The sequence below is a fragment of the Gymnodraco acuticeps genome, unplaced genomic scaffold (assembly GCF_902827175.1).
Source record: "Gymnodraco acuticeps unplaced genomic scaffold, fGymAcu1.1, whole genome shotgun sequence".
NCBI lineage: Eukaryota > Metazoa > Chordata > Actinopteri > Perciformes > Bathydraconidae > Gymnodraco > Gymnodraco acuticeps.
In genome coordinates, this window is record NW_022989798.1 from 645,490 (window position 1) to 667,692 (window position 22,203).

The 22,203-nt window shown below is 41.3% G+C and overlaps 1 protein-coding gene and 1 long non-coding RNA gene across 2 annotated transcripts; both read right to left on the reverse strand.

Annotated features, from left to right (window-relative positions):
• Window positions 1-747: 747 nt before the first annotated feature.
• On the reverse strand, window positions 748-1,159 carry LOC117550166. The gene is made up of 3 exons (XR_004569579.1): window positions 1,095-1,159; window positions 938-981; window positions 748-827 (listed from the first exon to the last, which is right to left on the reverse strand). It is a non-coding gene; the product is annotated as an uncharacterized LOC117550166 (long non-coding RNA).
• Window positions 1,160-19,221: 18,062 nt separating this feature from the next.
• On the reverse strand, window positions 19,222-20,519 carry LOC117550068 (zinc finger BED domain-containing protein 4-like). The gene is made up of 4 exons (XM_034222368.1): window positions 20,366-20,519; window positions 19,682-20,020; window positions 19,366-19,558; window positions 19,222-19,270 (listed from the first exon to the last, which is right to left on the reverse strand). Exons 1-4 carry the CDS (start codon window positions 20,469-20,471, stop codon window positions 19,222-19,224), a joined length of 687 nt encoding a protein of 228 aa, XP_034078259.1. The 5' UTR covers window positions 20,472-20,519.
• Window positions 20,520-22,203: the final 1,684 nt, after the last annotated feature.

Genomic DNA, 22,203 nt, shown 5'->3' on the forward strand with positions numbered 1-22,203 from the left:
ATCCCAAAGCTTATTATCATCATTAGCATTCAAAATGGCGGACACATTAGCTTGAAGCTGCTCTCCCCGGAGTTCAATCTGAACAATATCTTCCCTCTCTGCCTGTGAAAAAGCATAATTTACCATATCCTGTACATTGTTCATCAGAACCCCATAATAGGATGTAAAGTCTGCTTCGTCGTTATTATGAGGGGGTAGGATTAGAGACTGACGCAGTTATGTGTTATGGAATACAGGTCGAGATAATACACTTGGTGTAGCATTTCGGTTAGTGCCTCCTCCATGCTGTGACAGGGGGCCCGGTGATTCAGCAGCATTCGGGGTGTCATTCTGATCAACATGTCCGCTACTTTGCATGGAGCAAACTAGTGATTCTGAGTCACTAACGTGTTCACCACTTTGCACGCTGGAAACTGGTGCTTCTGTAATGGTTGAAGCTATGCTATTTACGCCATTCAGATGGCTTACTCCGTCTGCGAGCTGATTTAAAAGCCCGAGACCTGGGTAAGTGTCAGCGCTTTGATAGTATGCCAATACCCATTCTAAAGCACTATCTAAGGGTGGGTTGTATCTGAACTCCACGGGGGAAAAGTTTTGTTACACAGAGCCTCTGTCTGTGCTATAGACTTTGTCACCTTTAAAAACAAAAGAGTAAAAAAACGTTATTTGGGATACTTTGCACATAAAAACCTTCTTTGATTTCAAAATAAAAATACAATCAGTTTAAATATACTCACTTTCCACAGCGGGTGAATTAAGGTAGGCTCCAAGTACAGAGCATATTCGTTCCAATACTATTGGCCTTAGCTGACTCAGAGTATCCTGAGCTGAGAGACACAGAAAGATTTGATTATAATCCACACCATATTGCTCTATACTTTTCTAATTAAAAACATGTTTTAAAAACATGTTTAAAAAGAAGTAAAAAGAAACTCACCTAGTATTTCAATAACACATTAGGATTTCCAGCACACAGGATCTCTACTGCAAACAGAAGGACATAATGTTTTTTAAGTATCTAATAATATACTATATATATATATATATATAAACAACATTTAATAAATACATGACTTTATAAAATAAGTACTTACCACATTGGCTTGTGATGGCGTCCAGGTCAATAAAGCGCTGAGCTGGAATGGCAGGGTAATTCATCCCTTGTTTTTCTCTAACTGTAAATATTTTGTCGTCTTATATAGACCATCAAATAACAGAGCCTTGCCCCCCCTCAAAAAGAAACTGACCAATCGATGAGTCCTTTTATCCAGGTAATTAGCTATGCGTCTTTCTCCCCCCCCCCCCAGAAATGACTATTTAAATTTACCCTCAGACTGTTGATGGAGTATTTTAAGTTTTTACAGCCTTTATTTTGTTCTGATCAGCCACCCTGGAGCCGTCATGGAGTGAATAGGAAACACATTTAGAAAACTTCTCTTTTATGGATACAGCAGAGTTCTGATATTACCACCTCATATGGGGTTTCCTTACAGTGGTGTAAAATAATGATTAAAAAGACAATATCATGTTTTTAATTTGTTTTATTATTTCCGTCTTCAGAGAGACTTTTCTTATAGTTAATAAAGGTAATTACACATTAGTTCACAAATCCATATACTAAAAGAGAATATCCTTAGGTATCACTATTAAAAAACTAAATAAGATCTTTTGAAAATAACCTCTTTGCAAAACAGATACTTCTTTAACAGTTTCACAAAAACTTGAAAAGAAAACATCCTTAGCCAGCACACACCATTTAAAACAAACCCTGAATCAAATCTAGAGAGGATAATAACGTTTTAGATGTCTTGGTGAGTGAAAATTAATAGCTGTTTTTATTTAATTTGCGCATATTTCTACCTAATTCCACCCCCCCACTATCTGCCTGCATCATAGCCCGGAAGGGGGGAGAGGCTAGGAGGGGGCTGGTAGACAGTCTCACCTAACTTCATTCCTCTCACAGAGAGTGTCTTAATTAACATTCACACCCCGGCTATCTCAACCCCCCACATCTGGTTGTGTGTGTGTGTGTGTGTGTGTGTGTGTGTGTGTGTGTGTGTGTGTGTGTGTGTGTGTGTGTGTGTGTGTGTGTGTGTGTGTGTGTGTGTGTGTGTGTGTGTGTGTGTGTGTGTGTGTGTGTGTGTGTGTGTGTGTGTGTGTGTGTGTGTGAGAATTGTTCTTTAAGGTAAGGGTTAGATAATTTGGAGAATTTGCAGTCAAACCGGGGAAAGTCTGTCACTTCCTCACAGAGCCCCTCCTCCAACACACATGAACGCGCATGACCAAAAGGGGGCGCGAGATAAGTTTGTGCACAGAGACCCCCGCATTGCTGCTGATGCATTCGTTTGACTAACGCTCCGGACGGATGCGGTAAGCTGACTGATTAAACCCCATTCGAGGCGTCTCTTGGCCATTTTTATTTTTTGAAAAGGTGGGTAAATGGAATTGCTGTCTTTTTAATTAGTTTGCACATATTTCTAATTCCACCCCCCACTATCTGCCTGCGTCATAGCTCGGAAGGGGGGAGAGGCTAGGAGGGGGCTGGTAGACAGTCTCACCTAACTTCAAGAGACACCTAAATTAACATCAGAGGTTTACAACACCTCATAGATTAGACTTCATAATTATACAACTCTGAGGGGCAGGGGGGCCAGACAGCATAAAGAGACTTAATCAACTCCTAAATTAACATCAGAGGCTTATAACACACCGGTGTGAAGTCACACCGGTGTGTTATAACACCTCCCGTCAAAGGACTAGACTTCATAATTAGATTATACAACTCTGAGGGGATAAGGGGCCAGACAACACAAAGAGACTTAATCAACACATCAAAGAATTAGACAACAAAAGCACTAGCCCCGGGCTTTTCACATGACACAAAAGGATCTCTAACAAAGGGACTACACAGGGAGGGCATTTCACACCTACGTGTGATGTACCTCACCCCTCACATCAAAGGATCTCACACCTACGTGTGAATTCACACCTAGGTGTGACATCCACCTCGAACAATGGGAGGCGGGACTTAGCTCATTAACATAAGTAGGGAGAGGTGTGACCTGTCACACCACCTGTCACTTTTCTTGCATACTAATGTGACGAAAGCGGCATTGTTACTACTACTCATGAGTATCAAACAGCATGTCACCCAGCCGAGTTTTAAAATGATGCAGGGGAACCAAAGTGCTCAGTTTTAAACATGTTTGCAGACTGTTCCAATTTAGTGGAGCTGCACAACTAAAAGTTTTCTTCCCTAAGACAGTCCTAGCACTTGGCACATTTAATAAAACAACATCATGTGATCTCAGGCAATATGTACTTTCAATTCGTCGAGAGATCAGAGAGCAGATATAAAAAGGTAGTTTACCCAACATGGCTTTGTAAATGAACATGTACCTCCGTACAGTTAGTGAAGGCAAACCTGCCTTGGCATACAGGGTACAGTGATGAGTAAGTGCTTTATAGTTAGTAACAAATCTCAGGGCACTGTGATAGGCGGCATCTAACTTTTCCAGGCAATAGGCAGGTGCATTCATATAAATCAAATCACCATAGTCCAGCACAGGTAAAAAGGTCACAGTGACTAGCCTTTTCCTGGCTTCAAAAGAGAAACAGGACTTGTTTCTGAAAAAGAAACCTAGTCTAACCCTCAGCTTTTTAAGCAGGTTATTGACATGAAGTTTAAAAGTAAGACAATCATCAAGCCAGATACCAAGGTATGTGTAACAGGTAACCACTTCAAGTACTTGTCCTTGCATAGTAACAATATCCAAAACAGGCTCTGGTGTCTTTTTAGCTTTTGAAAATAGCATTACCTTGGTTTTTATCAACATTTAAAATAATCTTAAGTTCAGAGAGCTGAGTCTGAATAATGTTAAAAACAGCCTGTAATTTAACACCAGCCTCCTTAATGGAGGGACCTGCACAATACATCACGGTATCATCAGCATATAAATGTAAAGTAGCATCATCCACATTTTCACCTAAACTGTTGATATATATGGAGAATAAAAGTGGACCTAAAACAGAACCTTGAGGAACACCATTAGCAATGTTTAACCACTCAGAAGACAGCCCATCAAAGTGAACACATTGGGACCTTTCAGAGAGGTAGTTCACAAACCAACCCACTGCATGGCTGGATATGCCGATACTGAGTAGCCTCTGCTTTAAGATGCAATGATCGACGGTATCAAACGCTTTGGAAAGGTCAATAAATAGAGCTGCACAACTCTGCTTATTGTCTAAAATACTCGTAATGTCATTCACCACTTTCATTGTGGCAGTGATGGTGCTGTGTTGTTTTCTGAAGCCTGACTGATGTTTAGACAGGATATCATTTTTACATAAAAACTCCTTTACCTGTTCACTCACTAGGCGTTCGAGCACCTTCGCCAGAACTGACAATTTAGAGATTGGCCTATAGTTATTTAAAATAGTTGCCTCCCCTCCTTTTAGTAAAGGCAAGACATAAGCTGACTTCCATACTTTTGGACCCTGCTGCTTGAGCTTCTTTAAGAGTATCATCTGTTACTGCAGGCAGTATGTCCAACCCACTCTCATGGCATTTCGTGTTCACCAACACGATTTTCCCCTTTTTTTCGTGTTGCACAGCACGATTTTAAAAGCAATGTATTTCTACTGGTAATGACGTTTTCGTTTGTGTCGGCTGCCCCTTAAAGGCAATGTGAGCGTCCATTCTCATTGGATAACGGATAATTGTACACCCGGAAGTAAGTATTCCCCTTGGCTTGCTTATCTTTCTTACAGTGCAGACGCTTTTCTGCTTGCTCTTGCCTCTGCTTACTTTTTATGCTGATTTTCCTATTCTTATTCTCTGAAAACTTCGAGCAGCGGCTCCTGGACATTAACTTATCACTGGGACAGTTCATCTTCGTAAATAGACGGAGGGTTTCAGCCATATTTCAACATTTTTACGACGACGTCAGTCTTACAGTAGCGTGGCCTAACAACAGCTAAAGCCTGGTAGGCTACTGCATGCTATTTAGCTAGTTGGTAGCAAAATGCCTCCGTTCTCTACAGATGACTTCCAGAAACGTATACAGAAGATGACTGTGTGGGAAATGAAAATGCAACGGTTGGAAGTTAACGTGGAAGTGAATGGACTATGTCATGGGAATGACACCACTTTACCAGTGTTGCAAAATAATGGAGAAGGGTATGCTAACTCACAGCTAGTTAGCAGCTACAAGGATTCCAAGGAACAGGAGGGCTGTGTACCGGGTAATACATCTACAAGTGGTAGTCCTCCCTGGAACTCTCTGGGTGCAAAGCCTAAGAGTAAATCATTTCCATGGGATTTGGGAGGACGGATAACAGGCAGAGCCCAGAGCTCCGAAATCTGTGATGCGACCGGCTGGCCTGCATTGTTATCACCCAGGAAGAGCGCTTCTTCAACCCCTATTCATACTAGGAAACAGCAGTGGACAGCTGCTAAAGGGAGAATTACAAACAATCCTCCTAAACCACCAAGTGTGCCAATCCAGAACAGATACGCTCCGCTGACCGAGAACCGGAGATCTGATGACCTGGATAACCTGTCCTCTTCACGCAGCAGGGTAAGGACCAATAGCTACTCTAAAAGTAAAAGGCTAGAGGGAAAGCTAACGACTGGGCCTGAAACTCTGATTGTGGGTGACTCTGCTGTAAGAGATGTAAAAGGTCTGTGTAATAAGAACAACACCAAAGTACTCTGTTTTCCCAAGGATGTGGTCTCTGACTTGGCTGAGAAGATCCTGCATATTGGGGCTGAACATCCGACTGTGAAGAATGTGGTACTGCACATTGGAACAAATGATGTTGTGAAACAACAGTCAGAAGTGCTGAAAGAAGACTTTAAATGTTTGTTGGAAACTGCCAGCTCTCTAAATGCAGAGGTGTTCATCAGTGGCCCTCTACCGCCAGTCAGAAGAGGAGTGGAGAGATTCAGCAGATTGTTTGCACTGAACACCTGGATTTCAACCGCCTGTACTGACCATTCTGTTCATTTTATTGACAATTTTAACTTTTTATGGGATCGCAGACATCTTTTCAAGGCAAATGGAATTTGCCTGAACAAGTCAGGAGTGAAATTGTTTATCTCTAACATATTCAACTGCCTGCATCATCAATCTGTTCCCTCTACCAAGGACAAGCGGCAAGAGGAATCAAAACAGGAGAAAGACACAACACATCACGCAGAAAACCCTGAAGAATTATCACTGCACCCGCCTGAGGAATGTTCTGATTATGGGAGACCTATGACACACATGGAGGAGTCAGGAAAGAATGCATAAGAAAGGGGGTGGAGTTGCTATTCTGTTCAATGATTCCCTTCAATGCAGGAAGACATCGTATGGAAACTTTGATTCTTTTGAATATGTGGCCCTTCAGCTGAAATGCTCCTCTTGAGCTCTGTTCCTAAATATCTATAGACCACCCAAATACTGTGCAAGCTTTTTTGATGACTTTACTGAACTGCTGTCTATAGTGTGTATTGACTTTGACCGTCTAGTCATTGTTGGTGATTTTAACATCCATGTTGACAACCCCCAGGACAGAGGGGCTAAAGAACTGTTTTGTGTTCTTGATAGCTATGGACTGACTCAGCATGTGACGGAGCCCACGCACAATAAGGGGCACACTCTGGACTTAATTATCTCAAAGGGTCTGAATATCTCTAAGGTTGTGGTGACTGATGTTGCACTCTCTGATCATTCCTGTGTTTTCTTTGAGAGCTCTATTTCTGTTCACAAAAATGTTCAAAAAGAGGTAACCACAAAGTGATATTTAACTGAAAATACTAGGGAAATGTTTACTCAGAATTGTTCTTCCACACGTGCCCCTGCTAACATCTCAGTAAATGAACTAGTAGATCATTTTAATCCAAAAATTTAAAATGTTATAGATGCCATTGCTCCAACTAAGGTAAAGGAAGTGTCTGGCAAGAAAATATCTCCATGGAGAAAGGCCATGACCGTGAAAACAGAAAAAAGAGAATGTCGAAAAGCTGAACGCAGGTGGCGAAAAACAAATCTCCAGGTTCACTTTGAAATCTATAAAGAGAGACTTGGCCTTTATAATTTGGAATTGAAAAACGCACGACAATCGTTCTTCTCTGACATCATTACCAAAAACAAAAACAACGCACGTGCCTTGTTTGCTACCGTCGACAGACTAACTAACCCCCCCCAGTGTCAGTAGCCTCTGAATTTCTATCCACCAGGGCGTGCAATGATTTTGCCTCCTTCACTGACAACATTCAGAAAATCAGACAAGCAGTCAGTGCCTCTGCATCAGGAACAGCAAATGTGTTGTCTCTGTGTCCACTTAACATCAATTCAGACACCATGACACAATTCCATCAGATTAATGATAAAAACCTAGAGGACATTATTCAACTTCTGAAATCCTCCTCCTGCTGCCTTGATATTATTCCAACAGGATTTTTCAAAGACGTTTTGCCTTGCATGGCCTCAGATCTACTTCATATAGTAAACAAATCTCTTCACTCAGGTATTTTTCCACAGGCCCTGAAAACTGCAGTCATTAAACCGCTCTTAAAAAAGAATAATCTAGATGCTTCCGTAATGAACAATTACAGGCCCATATCAAACCTCCCATTTCTAGGTAAAATTATTGAAAAAGTTGTTTTTCAACAGTTGAGTAATTTCTTGCATTTAAATAACTGTTTTGATGTGTTCCAGTCAGGCTTTCGTCCAAACCACAGCACTGAGACTGCTCTTGTAAAGGTCTTTAATGACATCCACTTAAACACAGACAGTGGCAGAACTTCAGTGTTAGTATTATTAGATCTCAGTGCTGCGTTTGACACTGTTGACCACAGCATATTACTAGACCGACTGGAGAACTGGGTGGGACTTTCGGAAACAGTTCTGAATTGGTTTGAATCCTACTTAAAGGACAGAAACAACTTTGTTTCTATAGGTAAATACACATCTGAGTTGACAAATATGACATGTGGGGTTCCTCAAGGCTCCATCTTGGGGCCTCTTCTCTTTAACATCTACATGCTACCACTGGCTCAGATAATGAAGAACAACAAAATAAGTTACCATAGCTATGCAGATGACACACAAATTTATGTAACAATTTCACCAGGAGACTATGCTCCAATTCAAACACTGAGTAAGTGCATTGAACAAATCAATGACTGGATGTGTCAGAACTTTCTCCAATTAAACAAAGATAAAACTGAGGTAATGGTTTTTGGAGCCAAGTCAGAACGTATAAAAGTTAGCGCTGAGCTTCAGTGTGCAATGTTCAAAACAACAGATAAAGCCAGAAATCTAGGTGTAGTCATGGACTCTGACCTGAGTTTCAACAGTCACATTAAAACAGTTACTAAATCAGCCTACTATCACCTAAAGAATATATCTAGGATTAAAAGACTAATGTCACAGCAGGATTTGGAAAAACTTGTCCATGCTTTTATCTTCAGTAGACTCGACTACTGCAATGGTGTCTTCACAGGTCTCACTAAAAAATCTATTAGAAAGCTGCAGCTAATTCAGAACGCCGCTGCTCGAGTCCTCACTAACACTAAGAAAGTGGATCACATCACTCCTGTTCTGAAGTCTTTACACTGGCTTCCTGTGTGTCAAAGAATAGATTTCAAAATACTGCTGCTGGTTTATAAAGCACTGAATGGTTTAGGCCCAAAATACATTTCTGACCTCCTGCTAAATGATGAACCATCCAGATCTCTCAGGTCTTCAGGGACTGGTCAGCTTTCTGTCCCCAGAGTCAGAACTAAACATGGTAAAGCAGCGTTCAGTTATTATGCTCCAAATATCTGGAACAAACTCCCAGAAACCTGCAGGTCCGCTACAACTCTGACTACTTTTAAATCCAGGCTGAAGACTTTTCTTTTTGTCGCTGCTTTTAATTTAACTATTCATATCTTAGACTGCACTGTAACTTTTATCCATGTACTTTTTTTCTTTTAATGTTTAATTGACTGCACTGTAACTTTTCTCCATATATTTTTTCTTTTAATGTTTATTTTATTAGCTTTTCTTTTTAATGACTGATTTTAAATGCCATTTTCTTAATCTCTTTCATTTTTTGTAAAGCACTTTGAATTTCCTTGTGTTGAAAAGTGCTATATAAATAAACTTGCCTTGCCTTGCCTTGCAGCTAAGAAGAAGTGGGACAATCAAAAAAAAGAAGTATGTGAGTTTTACTAGTTAATAAACACATTTGCTGACATTTGTTTATCTGCTGGTGGTTTTTTTTTGTACTGCCATGATTGTTTTACTCTGCCTTTAGGATTGCAAATACCCAGGGTCAGGAGAGGGAGTCGGTGGGAAACCCACTGCTGCAACTTGGCCATGGTTTGTCCAAATGGATGAGATATTAGGACAGAGGCCCTCCATCTGCCCGCCTGTCCTAATATCCTCTATTCAAGAGGACACGCCACGGCCAAGTTCAGCAGTGGGGGACCAAGAGGAGGAGGACGAGGATCAGGTTGAGGCAGGGCCATCACGGCCTAAAAGAAAAAGAAAGGATGGGCTAATGGACCTCATCAGAGAGGACATGAAGCAGCAGAGGAGAGGAGAGCCCAGGAGAGCAGGGAGAACCTTAATAGGCTTTTTTCTCTCCTAGAAAAATTAGTAGATAAATAAATAAATGTAATGAGCAATATGAAACTTATGATTTATTTAATGGAACAACATACAAATAAAACAACATACAAATAAAATAACATTTCAACTATATACACATTCAGGCTGAGCAGGGAGTCCCAGGTGGTGCTGCTGGACCTGGCTGCCACAATTAGGACCCTGGTGTCCTCTGATGGTGGGTGGGGCTTCATTTGGGGTGGTCTCCAGAGCTGTTGGGGATGCTTCTCTCCACTGTACGTCAGATTGTCCATTAGGGCTAGGGTTCGCAGGGCATGACGGCTGCCATGTCACTAAGATGTTTTCAGCAGCAGATAAGAACAAAAACAGAGGCTGCATCCTCCTCAGGAGGACGCAGCCTCTGAATTGGGACACAGCTCATGATCAGCCTTTTAATTTCGTCCAACGTTGTGGAATTAGAGAAAAGGGGCTTCTAAACGTGGTTTTACGCGGGGTGGAGGGAGTTACATATTAGTTAAATATAACATTGGGGCGTGTGATTGTAGTGGGTGGAGGTGGTGAAATGAGGATATCCATCTTGGAGTTCAAGCTAGTGTATTATAGTTAAAGTTACATAATAATAATAATAATAATAATAATAATAAGGAAGAGAGCTATTTTTGTGATACATCGCTATTGATATGGATTTAGAGTGCATATTTGAGACTTCTAAACAGTAAACAAAAACGTAACTTATGAGTGAGTGTTTTTAGCAGAGTCATATGGAGATATACAGTGGGGCAAAAAAGTATTTAGTCAGCCACCAATTGTGCAAGTTCTCCCACTTAAAAAGATGAGAGAGGCCTGTAATTTTCATCCTAGGTACGCTTCAACTATGAGAGACAGAATGAGAAAAAGAAAATCCAGAAAATCACATTGTCTGATTTTTAAAGAATTTATTTGCAAATGATGGTGGAAAATAAGTATTTGGTCAATAACAAAAGTTAATCTCAATACTTTGTTATATACCCTTTGTTGGCAATGACAGAGGTCAAACGTTTTCTGTAAGTCTTCACAAGGTTTGCTGGTATTTTGGCCCATTCCTACATGCAGATCTCCTCTAGAGCAGTGATGTTTTGGGGCTGTCGCTGGGCAACACGGACTTTCAACTCCCTCCAAAGATTTTCTGTGGGGTTGAGATCTGGAGACTGGCTAGGCCACTCCAGGACCTTGAAATGCTTCTTACAAAGCCACTCGGTGTGTTTGGGATCATTGTCATGCTGAAAGACCCAGCCACGTTTCATCTTCAATGCCCTTGCTGATGGAAGGAGGTTGTCACTCAAAATCTCACGATACATGGCCCCATTCATTCTTTCCTTTACACGGATCAGTCGTCCTGGTCCCTTTGCAGAAAAAAAGCCCCAAAGCATGATGTTTCCACCCCCATGTTTCACAGTAGGTATGGTGTTCTTTGGATGCAACTCAGCATTATTTCTCCTCCAAACACGTCTAGTTGAGTTTTTACCAAAAAGTTATATTTTGGTTTCATCTGACCATATGACATTCTCCCAATCCTCTTCTGGATCTTCTAAATGCTCTCTAGCAAACTTCAGACGGGCCTGGACATGTACTGGCTTAAGCAGGGGGACACGTCTGGCACTGCAGGATTTGTGTCCCTGGCGGCGTAGTGTGTTACTGATGGTAGCCTTTGTTACTTTGGTCCCAGCTCTCTGCAGGTCATTGACTAGGTCCCCCCGTGTGGTTCTGGGATTTTTGCTCACCGTTCTTGTGATCATTTTGACCCCCACGGGGGTGAGATCTTGTGTGGAGCCCCAGATCGAGGGAGATTATCAGTGGTCTTGTATGTCTTCCATTTTCTAATAATTGCTCCCACAGTTGATTTCTTCACACCAAGCTGCTTACCTATTGCAGATTCAGTCTTCCCAGCCTGGTGCAGGTCTACAATTTTGTTTCTGGTGTCCTTTGACAGCTCTTTGGTCTTGGCCGTAGTGGAGTTTGGAGTGAGACTGTTTGAGGTTGTGGACAGGTGTCTTTTATACTGATGACGAGTTCAAACAGGTGCCATTAATACAGTTAACAAGTGGAGGACAGAGGAGGCTCTTAAAGAAGAAGTTACAGGTCTGTGAGAGCCAGAAATCTTGTTTGTTTGTAGGTGACCAAATACTTATTTTACCGAGGAATTTACCAATTAATTCATTAAAAATCCTACAATGTGATTTCCTGGATTCTTTCCCCTCATTTTGTCTCTCAAAGTTGAAGTGTACCTAGGATGAAAATTACAGGCCTCTCTCATCTTTTTAAGTGGGAGAACTTGCACAATTGGTGGCTGACTAAATACTTTTTTGCCCCACTGTAGATACGGCGCTGCTGCAGTCCAACCAGCAGGCATCAGCAAAACCAGTCATCATACTCATCATTTTGAATTCAGGTGAAAAGGTAACACTATTACAAATAGTATGTGTTTTATTTTGTAAACATTTATAATAAAATGATATGACAATGAAGTTAGAGTTAGCTAAGTTAGGTAGTTATATATCTCACATCAGTTGGCTATGTACTGTAGACACTATTACAAAATAGCCATCCGGCCAATAAGTATATTATAAGTATGCCAATGAGAAACTGTGTCTCAGGGCATCTTAATAATTAAAAACCTATTAATGTGTCATACTCACTTAATGGTAAGAAACTCAGCTAACTTAAGATACGAACCATTTTTACCAAAACAAAGCACAAGTCTCGCAAGAAGCGTCTAAATGAGCCCTGAGCGAAACAATTCTAACGTACTTAGCACAGAACTCATGGTAAAAATACCCTTATTACTTATCGTAACTGCACATACAAGATATCAGATTAAAGCTGAGATTCCACAGATTCTATAGATATTGGTATCATCACTGAGCGATCAGAACTCGCGACAGGGAAAGCAAACACAGACATCACAACACGTAGCATTAACAGGAGATCGTCTCACCTTAGCTGTTATTCTGATCAAAAGTCGTGTTCAATGGCATTAAAATGATAAAAACGCTGCTGAAGGTTAATCCAATGTCTCTGTGTCACTTTGAAATGATTACTGATAATCCATCATACCATTTATGTCAATAAGAGTAGTTTTCGTATAGCTGCTATGAGAGTGTATGAGAGCTTCCGGTTTTGGGTATGCTGGCTGCGCATCACTCTCATTCACCAATGGTAATGTTTAGATGGATTTAGGAACTTCCCCTCGATTCTATTGGCTCTAACGGTTCAAAATAGGTGTCAATCACCAAAATCGACCGATGGGTTCCAGACATATGGCATATCACCCAAATGACCCCAGAAGTGTTTTCTTTTTTCTAAACCTCTCTAAAAAGGTCAATTTTTTTTGCATCAATCTTGATACAGGGTACTTATGTTATCATTTGGATTCCTAAAGCTTTTTTGTCTACTATCCCATCATTCAAGGGTGGTTTTCACTATAAGTAATGGTTTTCTTTTGGACGGAAACTATAATTTACATTTTTTTACTATGTTCAATCCGAATTTACTTTAAAATAAAAAAATTCTATTTTGATTCTGACTTTTCTACATCCAACTCACGGGTTTATAATTGCTTTGAGAAAAAAGATTATTAATTTACCCCTTTTAGAAGTGAAGATATAGTCATTTGTTCTGGGAATGTCATTTTCGAGCCTGAGACCTGAAAAACAGGCTTGGGGCTTAACAGGTTAAACACAGCAAACTGGCGGCCATCTTTGATTTGACTGTTACTTTGATGTCATTTATCTAGCTGATTAAAAGTTGATATCATTGGTAAGGCGGGACCATAAGCTACATGTCAATATCCAGGATTTATTTACCTGTATGGCTCAAGAAAACATAGAACTCTACAGAGAATGCATCTATACTAGGGGTGTTGAAAATAATCGTTTCTACGATGCATTGCGATGCGGACGTGGACGATTTGGTCTCGATGCAGTGACGGAAGATAATCGGTTATAGCGTAGTAACGTTGCTTCCTGATTTTCCGGCCGCGGCTTTACTATAACGTTTTTTTTTTCTGTCACTTTAATATCAAATCGGTCGGTGACGCAGAGATCAGGGAACAGACGTGACAGCGGCACAGCAACACCAAACACGGAGCAGTCTACTTTATCCATCAACACAAGAACACCAGTCCAGAACCAACAGCAGAAGGACCCGCTCTGAATCACTCCGTGTCGCTGCGGCACAGGGATTTATGTTTTTCAAAAATAATCGCGTTACAATCATGTCAGGTTTTTGGTGGACTTAATTAAGTCTTGGATTGCAAAGTATGAATGTCCTCTAGCAATTTTCAGACGATATATACGTGTGTAAAGTTTGTGAAGGCAGGAGGAAAAAAGCTTCCGCGATCACCGTCTCCTCCGTTCCTCCAAACCCCGCCCCCTCCCTGAAAATAATGAGTGACAGGCTGATAGTGACCCGATAGAAACTTTATTATTCACTTAATCACTGAGATATGATGAAGCTAATTTAATCTCATACATTCATGGGATTTATGTAACAGTAAGACAGAGAATGTAAGTGTGCACCCACATGCACTATTTTTGTTTGTATATGCTGTTGTAAATACTCCTGTTGTCTGCTGTGTTCAGACTCAAGTCCTGTGTGTGATGCCACATTCAGGACATTCAGTGTCTTCATCGTTTTTCTAGAACAGATTACAAATCGCCTGAAAATGGTACAAACAAGTGGCAACATGTGTGATGAAGGTGTTGTGCTGGGCTATATCATGCAACTTACGCTCGCTCCATTGCGGAGATGTTCCCGCAAGAGTGCGGAGAACTTAAATTTATTTATTTATTTCAAATGTGAAATGTTACCAATATACTCACGGACCACTACTCACGGACCACCAGTGGTCCGCGGACCACACTTTGAGAAACACTGATCTACATCCTCTGTCTCGAGCCAGTTAACTACCGGGCCTTCTAGAATACCCTGGAACCGAGGGAAACTCTGAAAGAATACGCCCATTGGCTACAAATCAATATACAGTACAGGGTTCTTACACCTTTTCCAAAGTCAAATTCAAGCACTTTTCAAGCATTTTCAAGGTACATTTTCCAGCTTTTCAAGCATCTTACAGCTGTTGTAAATTACATTTTTATATACACATACTCAAATGCAGTGTTGGGAAAGATCACTTTCTACATGAACTAGTTCAGTTCACAGTTCACACATATTAAAATGAACTAGTTCAGTTCATAGTTCATAATTCAAAATGTTGAATTAAAGTTCATGGTTTCAAAAATGAACTAATTTATAGTTTATAGTTATTTTTTCAATACGTTGCTGCGAGCTATTATTTGTCAAAATGATTGCCACAACCCATATAGAACCACAGACAGCAATCAGAATACTGGCATTTCCATAACGCTTTGCTGCCGCCCATTCAGTCCACACTAGTAGCAGCTGCAGCTTTCATCTCTACAGTATATTTTCAAAAACATGAGGAAAAACGTGCTGCTTGAATGGTCTTTATTAAGTATAATAATCTAAATATACTTAAAGTACCAAAAGTGAAAGTAGTCATTGTGCAAACATATAACATATAAACATGTGCCGACATAACTCTGTACTAACACAACACGAGGTAGGGACCAGGCTGAGGTATGAAACTAAGGTTACAGGCAAACGTTAGATTTTTTCCGTCTGAGTCAGTACTGACTTTAACGTAAAACTCTTTTAAATGCTCATACGCCGACGCCGTAGAGTCTGACTCTGAGCGAGTGCTGCTGCAGCTGCTCTCGGCTTCGTCCATACTAATTCATTCATTCATTCAATGCTCGCCGGTTACGCGGTTCCACATTGTTTGTTGTGAGGAGTCTGATGACGTATATTTTAGTGCGACAGCCAGGGGTGACAGGCGCGTATGCGTCACAGGCAGCTTGCTGTTGCCAGATTGGGTGGTTTTCCGCATTATTTTGAAGCCTGTTTACGGTGTGTTTTAACTGGGTTTTCGGCTGAAAGGCATAGGAAATCTGGCACCCTTTTGAACGCCGTTATAATACAGTGCTGAGAATGAACGCACTTTTGAACGCCGTTATACAGCGCTGAGAATGAACGCGTTCTCAATTACGTTCATCTAGCGGAAATACAGTACGTTCAGTTCACGTTCGCCCAAAATATGAACGCGTTCAGGTACATCACTGCTCAAATGATTATTTCCCTACCTCACATTAAATCAGATGTTCTTTATGCTATAAACAACCAAATGTGTGTTTCGTGATAGCCTTCTACACGAGGATGGAAAATTAAAGAAAAGAAAACTAAGTTTAATATTTCAAAATTAGTGATCTGTACGTAGACTGGGCATCCCATATAACCTGTCTGAGCCAATATAAAACAATCAGCCAAATAACTTTTCAATATATTATTGATTACTATTTTTGAGGTACTTTTAGGTTGGCAGTGAACATAAGTCTGAGGTAAATGGTCTACTTTTGCTTCACTACATGTATTTAATACCTTTAGTGACTTCACAGATGTGGATGAATGATGTGAAATATAATCAAGTGTTGAATCAGACTTTAGTTCCACCTGGAGTAAATCCACCAGCTACCCTGCAGTATACAAAGTCATTCAAACTAGCTGCACCTTTACCAGCTTTGAGAACACTTTCATGATCAATCATTATAAAACATATCATATATATTATTCTGAAATGGACCAATCTGCACAATGAATACTTTTACTGTCGCTACTTTCACTATATTGTGATGATAATACTTTTCTACTTTTACTTGAGGAACATTTTAAATGCAGGACTTTTACTGTAACAGAGTATTCCTACACTCTGGTACTTCTACTTTTACTAAGTACAAGATCTGAGTACTTATAATTTCACTACAAGATCTGAGTACTTGTACTTTTACTCAAGTACAATATCTGAGTACTTGTACTTTTACTCAAGTACAATATCTGAGTACTTATTCCACCTCTGGTAGTGTATTAGTCTGAATTGTAGCCACAAAATCACACAGAGCTGCATAAAAATAGACTCACAAAGGTAACAAGTGGAAAATAATATGTACAAATGTGTACAATGATTTGTAGGTAATTTTGACTACTCAAGACACCTGACTTATACATCTTCAAAGGAAGACTGTGTTCATTCTACAATTACATGGGATTAAAGCAAAATGTAGTTTTACTTGTATAATATTTCAATTTTATATAAAAGACAGTTTGTTTTCATTTGTTTTCAAATAAACAAAGTATTGGCTTTCAGAATATTAAACTTGTTTCGGCAAATTCAGATGATAAATACAACTTTGAAGCTTCGGCATAATTACAAGCAGAGAACGGACTAATGTAACATCACAGCAAGCATAACAACAGCCGGTGTTTCTTGTGAGTGTTTCCCCGGTACACAAACACAAAAATACACACACACACTCGCCAGCTTCCCCCAGACCAGTAATACAAACGAAAATGTGTCTTCGGGTCAATGTGACTGATTTCGATAGATCAAGTCACATTTGGTTTAGGCACGAAACATACTACCAGTAGAAATACATTGCTTTCAAAATCGCTCTGTGTCGAATCAATAGATTATATTTCGTGACTATGACACGAAATGCCGTGAGTGCTTCATCCTCTGAACACCACAGGATGGCGACTGTAACGCACATAACATAGGTACGCTCCTCTGAAATGATTGTCCCCTGCAATTATTATTATCCCTCAATCGACTTCGCTATTCAGCTCGCTAACGTTAGCTTAAATAAACGTAACATGCAACGTTAGCCTAATCTAAAATGCTCTACTACGGCGTACCTTTCATGTGGCTCGTCAGCGCAGACTCTCGCATCGTTATTTTTGCAAACTTTGCAGGAGGCTACTCGTGGGCTTGACCCTCGTCTTAGCCATGGCTTGTATTTGTCTTCTGCTAGCCAACGCTCGTTGAAACTGCAACCTCCTCCTGGCACACAGTCATCTATCACTCTCATCAGAATGCCCAGGTCACACGTAACACAAACACTTGCAGGTCGCACGCATAGCGCGGGAAGGCCGGAGCAGAGCTGTTTTATGTAGAAGCGAAGCAATTATTTTCTTTTAATCTAAAAAGCAAACTATTCAGTCAGACAGACATTTATTGTAAAAGTAAAGCATTTACATTTTCAAGCACCATTCCCAAAATTCAAGCACTTTCCCAACTTTGAAAACACCACGTCAAATTGCAAGCTTTTTCAAGGATTTCAAGCACCCGTACGAACCCTGAATATATGATTGGTTGATCAAACTGTCAGTCCAAACGTACGCTCTCATTCAGTGCAACGGCCAGGGCATTCTATCAAGGATGTATAATACTGTTGGGGCAGAAAACTCTGCTCCGCGCCGATCCTATATGAGTTTGTTTTAAAAGGAAAACTCAAAACAACCAGGATAGGGGTTAAACAATAATCTGTTTTAATGATAAAAGGTAAGAATACAATACACTTTTCAAAGGGGTAGGCCCACCCCTGCCCTGGTCCTAATGCCGGGAGAACATCATCTTGACGGCAGGAGGAAAGAGACCGGACACAAGGACTCAACAGGAGATATTGTAAGAACAACAGGAGGAGCTGTGTGGATGGTCCTCCCATACAGGTCATCTATTGGCCAATATACAAACGATGGGCTTTCGTAGCGTATCAGCGCGCGCCAGCCGAGATGATCCGGAAACAGTCTCTTAGTTTGAAGCAAAACAAACACATCTGGTGTTCGCTGTCTCGTATTACTGCAGCTTTCACACACACACATTCTCCCTATGCATGTTTGACGCACACACATCTTATCCTCCAGCTTAGGGGTGGGCGATATTGAAAAATATGTTATCACGATATTTTCAAGCAGTATCACGATAGACGATATATATCACGATATTTTTTCATGTCGGTTATTATGGTTATTTTTCAAGTTACTTAACAGTACAAGCACCTACAAGGTAACAGAAACTAAAACAAAAAGGAATAACAGACCAAAATAGCATTTCAAGCTGGTTTTATTTCTGAAATGAACAAGTGAGCAGTGAACATCAATAAACATGAACATCAATAAACATATTATTATTATATAACAAATATAAGCCAACAGAATCAAACAAGACAATAAATAAAGTGCAAAACTGTCTGAATCCTGACTAGACAGCTTTAGAGCATGTCTTCACATTGTATAGTTTTCTTTTTTTTAAACTTGTTTTACTTTTCTTTTCTTGTTGACAGAACACAATCACAGATTTTTTGCCAGGAAAATCAGTTTGTCAACTTTCTCTGGCTTGAGAGTTGCCCTTTGGCATGTGACAATATTGCCACCAGTGCTGAACACTCTCTCTGAGAGAGCACTAGTTGCCGGAATGCAGAGATACTTTCTAGCTAATTGGCTAACCCTTGGAAAGTTTCCATCATGGTTTTGCCACCATTCCAGAGGATCCATTTCACTGTCTGCATTTGGTACGGACAGGTAGGACTTCAATTCTGCATCTATTGCTTCTTTTAGGGATGGAGAAGCAGCAGATGTGCCAGCTGAAGTTACAGAGGTCTTCAAAAAGCTGGCCAGTGTTTTCTTAGCTTTCTTTTTGTGGGGGCCCTGGTTTGCTTCTGCCTCAAGGCTCTGTGATGTGGAGGTAGATGAAGATGCTGCGGGACACTGTGCTTGTAAAGTGACAGTCAGCAAGGACTCAAGCTCAAACACAGCTCTGGCTTGTATCTTCTCTAAGTTGTCACTGTCAATGTACTTTATTTTGAACCTTGGATCAACAAGTGAAGCCACATCCAGCAGTTCATCAGTTTTGGGATCCTTGTATTTGTCAGTGAGGTAGTTGAGAATGGTCATCTTCATTTCTCCTGAGAGGTCAGTGTCATCATCATCCGCTTTTAAGAGGTGTTCTTTGAACAGGTGAAGCACTGGCTTTGCATAAGACACACTCACATAGTCCTCACCTAAAAAGAAAAGAAAAAAAGAGGACAAATAGTAATTATGTTTGTATATTGAGTTGTATTGATTGTATTGCCACTTTTCTAATTAAAAAATATATAAATAATAAAACATTTAAATAAACTCACCTGAGAGTGCATCTGTGAAGTCCCGTAGTGGACCCAGGGCCTTCACTACAGACTCCATCACATCCTTTTCGTTGTATCCAGCGACCAAACACCTTGTCTTCTTGTCTGCCTTAAGGATCTCAGAAATGGCCTTTTCCTGTTCCAACACTCTCTCAATCATAGCGAGTTTGGAGCCCCATCGAGTTGGTGAGTCGGTGATGAGTTTGTGCGGAGGTAGCTTCATCTCTGTTTGAAGCCTAGCCAACTCCCTATTTTTCTTCCAGCTGAAGGAGAATGCACTGACCATTTTCTTCAAGATGGACACTGTGCGATCAACACGAGGGTCTTTGGCACTTTTTTCTAAGAAATAGAAGATGAAGATTTATTAATCTGGTTTAACCTCCTCTGCCAACTATTTTGCATAACAATGCAAAGTTTGGCCTAGCTTGTAGAATGCAATATTTATTATCACTACTAAATATATATATTTTTTTTTTAAATAGGACTTAATTGGTTAATCACACAATACATTTTGATTCACATTTTCATTAAACTATTTATATTTTTAATTCTACTATTTTTTTTCTTGTTTTGTAGATATGGATTTTGATATATTTTATTGAAATGCATCACACACAAACACACACGAAATGAAGAAACTTATCATTTGTAGTCATATATTAATATAATACTTGTTTCACTCACCGATGGCCAGGTGAAGTCTGTGACCAAAGCACTGCAGGCGAGTCCAGGCGTTAAGATCCAAAGCTTTAACCATGTTGGCTCCACTGTCTGTGGTCATGCAGATCATGTTCTCCTCTTTCAGTCCCCAGCCTTGAAGTAAGTCCCTTAGGCCATGTGCGATTAGTTCTATATACCGGGAAGTATATAGTTTGGAGACATGCACTTTGCAGCTTCCACTTGTGAATGAAATGAATGGTCAGACTCATATACGGTTCTGACGTGCGGCTAGACCATAAATCACTGGTTGTAGCAAAAAAACTGGACATTTTGAATTTCCTGTTGTACCTTCTCTCGGCATTCAGTGTACATTTGTGGAATGGCCTTTGTAGAAAAATATTTTCGACTGGGCACCTGGTACCGTGGGTCAACTGTTTTCATCAGCCTCACGAAACCTTTGTTTTCCACGCTCTGTATTGGTTGCAGCCTCATCCGTGGCCGAGGCAAAGCAGCGGGTGTGGGGAGAAGTTCGGAGAAGACATGGAGAAGGACTTTCGGGCGGCACCAAAGTTGTTCTGGAAAACTGTCCGACACCTCAGGAGGGGGAAGCAGGGAACCATCCAAGCTGTGTACAGTAAGGATGGGACATTGTTGACCTCAACTGATGGAGTGTTAGGGCGTTGGAAGGAACACTTTGAGGAACTCCTGAACCCGACAACTCCGCCCTCTATGTTAGAGGCAGAGCTGGAGTATGACGGGGGATCAACACCAATCTCCCGGGGGGAGGTCACTGAGGTCGTCAAACAACTCCACAGTGGCAAAGCCCCGGGGGTGGATGAGATCCGCCCGGAAATGCTGAAGGCTCTGGGTGTTGAGGGACTGTCATGGTTGACACGTCTCATCAACGTTGCGTGGAAGTCGGAAACGGTACCGAAGGAGTGGCAGACCGGGGTGGTGGTCCCCCTTTTTAAAAAGGGGGATCAGAGGGTGTGTGCCAATTACAGAGGCATCACACTACTCAGCCTCCCCGGGAAAGTTTACTCTAAGGTACTCGAAAGGAGGGTCAGGCCGATTGTCGAACCTCAGATTGAGGAGGAACAATGCGGATTCCGTCCTGGTCGTGGAACGACGGATCAGCTTGTTACTCTCGCAAGGATCCTGGAGGGGGCCTGGGAATACGCTTATCCGGTCTACATGTGTTTTGTAGACTTGGAGAAGGCGTATGACCGAGTTCCCAGGGAGTTACTGTGGGAGGTGCTGCGGGAGTATGGGGTGAGGGGGGTCTCTACTCAGGGCCATCCAATCTCTGTACTCCCAAAGCGAGAGCTGTGTCCGGGTCCTCGGCAGTAAGTCGGACCCATTTCCGGTGAGGGTTGGCCTCCGCCAGGGCTGCGCTTTGTCACCAATCCTGTTTGTAATATACATGGATCGGATTTCGAGGCGTAGTCATGGGGGAGGGGGTCTGCAGTTCGGTGGACTAAGGATTGCACCACTGCTTTTTGCAGATGATGTGGTTCTAATGGCTTCATCGGTCTGCGACCTTCAGCACTCACTGGATCGGTTCGCAACCGAGTGTGAAGCGGCTGGGATGAGGATCAGCACCTCCAAATCTGAGGCCATGGTTCTCAGCAGGAAAACCGATGGACTGTCCACTTCAAGTAGGGAATGAGTCCTTACCCCAAGTGAAGGAGTTCAAGTATCTCGGGGTCTTGTTCTCGAGTGAGGGAACAATGGAGCGTGAGATGGGCCGGAGAATCGGAGCAGCGGGAGCGGTACTGCAGTCGCTTTACCGCACCGTTGTGACGAAAAGGGAGCTGAGCCAGAAGGCAAAGCTCTCTGTCTACCGGGCCATTTTCGTTCCT

Excerpts from the sequence above, each read along its gene's own strand:
- LOC117550068 (XM_034222368.1), bottom strand. The coding sequence starts at position 20,471 with ATGATCTGCATGACCACAGACAGTGGAGCCAACATGGTTAAAGCTTTG. Across the intron at positions 19,559-19,681 it reads CTTCACAGATGCACTCTCAG|GTGAGGACTATGTGAGTGTG; the intron begins GTGAGTTTATTT and ends TTTTCTTTTTAG. Across the intron at positions 19,271-19,365 it reads GCTTCACTTGTTGATCCAAG|CACAGTGTCCCGCAGCATCT; the intron begins GTTCAAAATAAA and ends TCACTTTACAAG.